The sequence below is a fragment of the Asparagus officinalis genome, chromosome 1, assembly GCF_001876935.1.
Source record: "Asparagus officinalis chromosome 1, Aspof.V1, whole genome shotgun sequence".
Lineage (NCBI taxonomy): Eukaryota > Viridiplantae > Streptophyta > Magnoliopsida > Asparagales > Asparagaceae > Asparagus > Asparagus officinalis.
The window spans coordinates 123,727,755-123,735,034 of record NC_033794.1 but is presented as its reverse complement, the minus strand read 5'-3'; the positions used below and the strand labels follow the sequence as shown (position 1 = coordinate 123,735,034).

The 7,280-nt window shown below is 42.8% G+C and overlaps 1 protein-coding gene across 1 annotated transcript; it reads right to left on the bottom strand.

Moving 5' to 3' along the window:
* Positions 3,724 to 7,000, bottom strand: LOC109841020 (titin homolog). Its single transcript, XM_020409862.1, has 6 exons — positions 6,551 to 7,000; positions 6,279 to 6,486; positions 6,123 to 6,182; positions 4,397 to 4,594; positions 4,069 to 4,314; positions 3,724 to 3,998 (listed from the first exon to the last, which is right to left on the bottom strand). Exons 1-6 carry the CDS (start codon positions 6,998 to 7,000, stop codon positions 3,805 to 3,807), a joined length of 1,356 nt encoding a protein of 451 aa, XP_020265451.1. The 3' UTR covers positions 3,724 to 3,804.

The window sequence follows — 7,280 nt, the reverse complement described above, 5'->3', positions numbered from 1 at the left end:
GGATGTTCTAAAATCTCCTCAGGAGTGGGGGTCGTTTTAGTTTCCCCGGAAAAGCACGTCTTGCCTAGAGCATATTCACTGACTGAACCATGCTCTAATAACGTGGCTGAATACAATGCATTAATAATCGGACTTAATTTCGCCAAAGAGCTGGGGGTCGAATACCTTGAAGCTTTTGGAGATTCTCAACTGGTGGTTAATCAAATACGAGGAGAGTATGAAGTCAGAAATTGAGACCTGATTCCATACCACCAGGTGGCCATTGAGATGGCGAGCTCGTTTGAAGAATTTTTCATCGAGTATGTTCCACGTCTCCAAAACGCATGCGCAGACGCATTGGCAGCATTGTCAGTATCCTTGGCTCAACCTCCCGAAACAGAGCAATTGATTACAGTGAAGACTCACCAGCTTATTGTTCCAATCTACGATTCGAACGCTAAAGAAGTATACTCAACTGGAGTTGAACCCGAAGTTCGAGATTGGCGTTTTCCTATTATTGACTACGTCTTACATGGTATATTACCTGAAGATGTAAGAGAAAGGGAATCGATTCGGCGAAGAGCGCCGAGATTTTATTACAATGCCACATCGCAAACGTTGTATCGACGAGCTTATGATGGTCTTTTACTTCGTTGTCTATCCAGTAAAGAAGCGGAACAAGCACTCAAAGAGGCACATAATGGGATATGCGGTGCACATCAGCCCGGTCCTAAACTCTGTGATCGACTTAGGAAAATCGGGTATTATTGGCCAACTATGGTGAAAGACGCAGTCGATTACGCACGACAATGTGTAGTGTGTCAATTGCATGCAAATTATATGCACATACCCCCTGAATATCTGCATCCTTCGGCGACATCGTGGCCGTTTGAAACTTGGGGAATGGATATAGTAGGTCCTATTTTCCCGCCTTCGGTTAAAGGGGACCGTTTTATTTTGGCAATCACCGATTATTTCTCGAAATGGGCAGAAGCAGTTCCACTTAGAGAAGTAAAGATGGCTGATGTTATCAAATTTATTAAACACCACATCATATATCGGTATGGTGTGCCAAGCCACAAATTGAACGATCAAACCTTTAAACAGTTAGGATCGTCTCAAATTCCCATCTTGGTCAAACCTTTAAACAGTTAGGACCAAAGCCAAAATCCCCTCTCGATTCGTTCCATGAACGAGAGGTCCACAAATTGAACGATCAAACCTTTAAACAGTTAGGATCGTCTCAAATTCCCATCTTGGTCAAACCTTTAAACAGTTAGGACCAAAGCCAAAATCCCCTCTCGATTCGTTCCATGAACGAGAGGTCCACAAATTGAACGATCAAACCTTTAAACAGTTAGGATCGTCTCAAATTCCCATCTTGGTCAAACCTTTAAACAGTTAGGACCAAAGCCAAAATCCCCTCTCGATTCGTTCCATGAACGAGAGGTCCACAAATTGAACGATCAAACCTTTAAACAGTTAGGATCGTCTCAAATTCCCATCTTGGTCAAACCTTTAAACAGTTAGGACCAAAGCCAAAATCCCCTCTCGATTCGTTCCATGAACGAGAGGTCCACAAATTGAACGATCAAACCTTTAAACAGTTAGGATCGTCTCAAATTCCCATCTTGGTCAAACCTTTAAACAGTTAGGACCAAAGCCAAAATCCCCTCTCGATTCGTTCCATGAACGAGAGGTCCACAAATTGAACGATCAAACCTTTAAACAGTTAAGATCGTCTCAAATTCCCATCTTGGTCAAGCCTTTAAACAGTTATGACCAAAGCCAAAATCCCCTCTTGATTCCTTCCATGAACAAGAGGTCCACCTTCGATTTGCGCAATCAAACCTATAAAAGTTAGGATTGCTTCCAATCTCAATTGATCAAACCTTATTCAGATTCTCTGAATAGAAATCCCACTTCAAATTTCCTTTGTACCAGGAGATAGAATATAAAATTCTTCCTCTCCGATTCTGGGTTTATCTCTACCAACAAACAAGAGACCAGGAGATAGAATTCTTTTTCTCCGATTTTGGGTTTATCTCTACCAACAAACAAGAGACCAGGAGATAGAATATAAAATTCTTCCTCTCCGATTCTGGGTTTATCTCTACCAACAAACAAGAGACCAGGAGATAGAATATAAAAATCTTCCTCTCCAATCTTGGGTTTATCTCTACCAACAAACAAGAGATCAGGAGATAGAATATAAAATTCTTCCTCTCCGATTCTGGGTTTATCTCTACCAACAAACAAGAGACCAGGAGATAGAATATAAAATTCTTCCTCTCCGATTCTGGGTTTATCTCTACCAACAAACAAGAGACCAGGAGATAGAATATAAAATTCTTCCTCTCCGATTTTGGGTTTATCTCTACCAACAAACAAGAGATCAGGAGATAGAATATAAAATTCTTCCTCTCCGATTCTGGGTTTATCTCTACCAACAAACAAGAGACCAGGAGATAGAATATAAAATTCTTCCTCTCCGATTCTGGGTTTATCTCTACCAACAAACAAGAGACCAGGAGATAGAATATAAAATTCTTCCTCTCCGATTCTGGGTTTATCTCTACCAACAAACAAGAGACCAGGAGATAGAATATAAAATTCTTCCTCTCCGATTCTGGGTTTATCTCTACCAACAAACAAGAGACCAGGAGATAGAATATAAAATTCTTCCTCTCCGATTCTGGGTTTATCTCTACCAACAAACAAGAGACCAGGAGATAGAATATAAAATTCTTCCTCTCCGATTCTGGGTTTATCTCTACCAACAAACAAGAGACCAGGAGATAGAATATAAAATTCTTCCTCTCCGATTCTGGGTTTATCTCTACCAACAAACAAGAGACCAGGAGATAGAATATAAAATTCTTCCTCTCCGATTTCGGGTTCGTTGTCCTATATAGGAAACGCAACCTACTCACACTTTAAAATCCATGTCGTTCACACATGGGGGATGTTATCTCTATCCTTTATTAGAGATAAGCCTACATCTAATACATGTAGCCTACATATTCAACATTGTAGTCTAAAGTCTAAAAGAGTTTAATTCTTTTAGCACAACGTTATATGTGAAACGGACCTAGATAATTCACATACTAGCCCGACTCAAACGGTAATCGGTAAAGGCATATCAAATCCGTTGATGGCTGAGGATTTGCCAAAAATCCTATAAGTATTATGGTTATTTATTCTAAAATAAGAATGAGTAATCATAATAAAACCTCAATGAGCAAAAAGATTCAATATATTGAGCAAAAAGGTTCACTATGTTGCAAGAGTTTTCAAACAAAGTTACAAAAAAAATGTATGTTCTCCAATTACAAAAGTTTATACTGACTAATCTGATTTTCAAGCTGCAAAAGCTCTAACGCACGAGCCTGTTCAAGTTCAGCTGCCAATTTGATTTTGAAAGCTTCTTCGTCAACGCTATGAAGCGCGGCCACCTCTTGTTCCTTTTCAGCAATTATGTTATCTTGAAGGTTCAGTTGCTGTAACAGGTTGCCTTCAATATGAATCTCCCGCGTCAACTCAGACTCCAAGACATCATGAGCATCCTTGGCCATTGCAAGTTCCTCCTCTAAGCGAGCTATTTCCGCTCGACTCGATTCTAAATCCCGGCGTAGGATAGTTTGGGCTTGTGTTCTTTTGCCAACATCCACCCTAAGTTGATCGCTGTGGGCTCTTAGCTGTTAGAGTACTTGTCCGGATCGTCATCAACCAATAACGCTTGGATTTGAGTTGATAATGATGAAGGAACTGCGAGAAAGTCAAATAAGTCAGTACAGTATATATATATGCATACAAGACAACAAACTAAAGCATACCAAATTCGACGGAAGAACCTTCAGCATGACTTGGTTCGCTCAAGGATGGTAATCTGGATTCCTGAACAGTCAAGATTGGTTCAGGAATGGTAGCTGTTGATGCACCCGCTACATCAGGGACTTTTTCAACTAAAGTCTCAGAGGACGGCGGGTCCAAACTAAGAGACTCTTTAAGAGGAGATTCTACAAACAGGAGGATTACAATGAGCATAATGATAATCCGAGCTTGAAACAAACGATAAATGAAACTCACCAATTCTAGTCACAACATCGGCCGATGTACCAACTTCTTCAGTTGGTCTCGCTTTTGTTGCAACTGGACTAATCTGGGGAGTGACAGTGACTTCTATCATCATGGGGTCCATAGGAGTAGAAGGTTGAGGTTCAAGAACTGATGATTGCAAATCAACTTCGGTTCTTGTCCACGGCACAAGTTCACTACTCTCCAGTCGATCAGACGTACCAATGATTATAGTAGTATCAGTTCCAGCAACTGGTCCTATAATTCAAATACTTATATGGTTAATCAAGTTAAAATATATATGTATGCATATATGGAGTTTACAGAATAAAGGTCTTACTTTCAGAAGGACCTGCTTCTGTTGAACCGACTCCAACGCTGGATTCCGTGGCTGCACCAGGAGTTTTCCCCGATAGTAAGTCGGAGATATACTCATGGTCGCCTTCAGAGAGATTGAAATCGAGGTGATGTTCATTGAATTCCTCGACCTCTGTTGTATGCGTGGTCTCTCCTCCAACGGATTCGTGCATTGTGACATCTACAAAACGTGTTGAGTCGTAAATGACACGTAAATTTAAACAAATTTGCTCAAGACAAAGATTGATTTTACCTTCATTGGTCGGGGCGGATTCGAGAGCTTCACTATTCGTACCTGCTTCTTTTAATTTGACTAAAAGGAGAGAAAGTGCACAGGTCATTAGAGGAGGCACACGGTCCGACTCATTCATTTCTCAGATTTCTCTTCCAAGAGGAGAAAGATCAGTACCTGCGTCCGTAGCAGATGGATCAACGTCAGGAATTGGGGAAACATCAGCTGGTCCTTCTTCCAGAGCATCTTGCATTTGCTGGACGAAGCTGGTCTCCTCAGTCTCCATACCTCCAGGAGAAGCAGCTCCAACTCGATATTCTCCCTCTTCTTGACTCTCTACAGAAATTGGAAATGGAATGAGTTCAAGCATTAAAAAATGTGAAAGTGACAAAAACAAATAGTTACCTTGTTCATCAGAAGAAGCACTACGACTGGATGTCTCTTCTACAGCAGGAAGATGAACGCGCGGTTTAGAGGCAGCTTTCTTTTGCTTCTTCAGAGGACGTACATCAGAACCTTCATGACGATGTTTGGTGCGTAACTCAGCTCAGGGAGAAACTTGAGTTTGAGCTGGAGTAGAAGTTCGAGATATTTGCCGACGAATAAGAGGCACCATATCCTCTTCATCCTCTTCGTCGCAGCTAAGAACTTCTACCGTCATCCGGTTAGGATGTTCCATGATGACTCTCTCTTTCCGTTTTTTCGGAGCAACTTGTGATTGAGTAGACGCAGCAGAAGGGCGGAAGGCCAGATACTTCCTCAGAACTTGATTCATTCTCACCTTCCCCTTCTGAAGTTTCGGTTGCTTCACTATCAAACTCCTCTTCACTATCAACTGGGAGAGCCGGTTCCTTTCCTTTCCTTGATGATTCAGCAGCCTCTTTTCCTCGAGGCGACATCACAGCTTCACGAGTCGGTTCTGTTGCTTGCCGGGGAGCTATTTCTTCCTCCGAGTCTGATATCCTTCTACGCCGAGTGGCAATATTGGTGGCTATCAGCCATTTGCAGAAGAGAAAGGTCATCCTTAGGGGCGGCGCCTCTAAAGGAAGATCAAATTCAACATTTGTGCAGCCAGCAATGCTCCAGAACCAAGCCCTCGCACCATCGATAAGTCCACCTCGAAAGCTAAGGTGGCGGTTTGGATTACCGACATATATCTGATCATACCCGAATTGACGGGCGAATCGACATGGGAGATAGGGTTCAATGTGGCAAACATCCCTTACCCTGAACAACAGATATCCAGGTCGAATATTCATCAACCATCTGAAGCACCCGACATCCAAGATGAGATATACTCATGGTCGCCTTCAGAGAGATTGAAATCGAGGTGATGTTCATTGAATTCCTCGACCTCTGTTGTATGCGTGGTCTCTCCTCCAACAGATTCGTGCATTGTGACATCTACAAAATGTGTTGAGTCGTAAATGACACATAAATTTAGACGAATTTGCTCAAAAAAGACAATTAATTTTACCTTCGTTGGTCGGGGCTGATTCGAGAGCTCCACTACTGGTACCTGCTTCTTTTAATTTGACTAAAAGGAGAGAAAGCGCACAGGTCATTAGAGGAGGCACACGGTCCGACTCATTCATTTCTCGGATTTCTCTTCCGAGAGGAGAAAGATCAGTACCTGTGTCCGCAGCTGATGGATCAACGTCAGGAGTGGGTGGAACATCAGCCGATCCTTCCTTCAGAGCATCATGCATTTGTTGGACGAAGCTTGTTTCCTCAATTTCCATACCTCCGGGAGAAGCAGCATCAGCTGGCAATTCTCCTTCCTCTCGACTCCCTGCAGAAGTTGAACATGAAATAAGTTTGAACGTCAAAAAGTGTAAAAGCTATAAAAACACTACGACCAGACGCCTCTTCTACAGCAGGAAGATGAACGCGCGGTTTAGAAACAGCTTTCTTCTGTTTCTTCAGAGGGCGTGCATCAGAACCTTCATGACGATGTTTGGTGCGTAACTCAGCTCGGGGAGAAACTTGAGTTTGAGCTTGAGTAGAAGTTCGAGATATTTGCCGACGAATGAGAGGCACCATATCCTCTTCATCCTCTTCGTCGCAACTAAGAACTTCTACCGTCATCCGGTTAGGATGTTCCATGACGACTCTTTCCTTACGTTTTTTTGGAGCAGCTTGTGGTTGGGTCGGAGCGACAGAAGGCCTTACAAGTCCTCTATCAAAGAATGAATCGGGAAGGCCAGATACTTCCTCAGAACTTGATTCATTCTCACCTTCCCCTTCTGAAGTTTCGGTTGCTTCACTATCAAACTCCTCTTCACTATCAGCTGGGAGAGCCGGTTCCTTTCCTTTCCTTGATGATTCAGCAGCCTCTTTTCCTCGAGGCGACATCACAGCTTCACGGGTCGGTTCTGTTGCTTGCGGTTGCTTCACTATCAAACTCCTCTTCACTATCAGCTGGGAGAGCCGGTTCCTTTCCTTTCCTTGATGACTCAGCAGCCTCTTTTCCTCGAGGCGACATCACAGCTTCACGGCTCGGTTCTGTTGCTTGCCGGGGAGCTATTTCTTCCTCCGAGTCTGATATCCTTCTACGTCGAGTGGTAATATTGGTGGCTATCAGCCATTTGCAGAAGAGAAAGGTCATCCTTAGGGGCGGCGCCTCTAAAGGAAG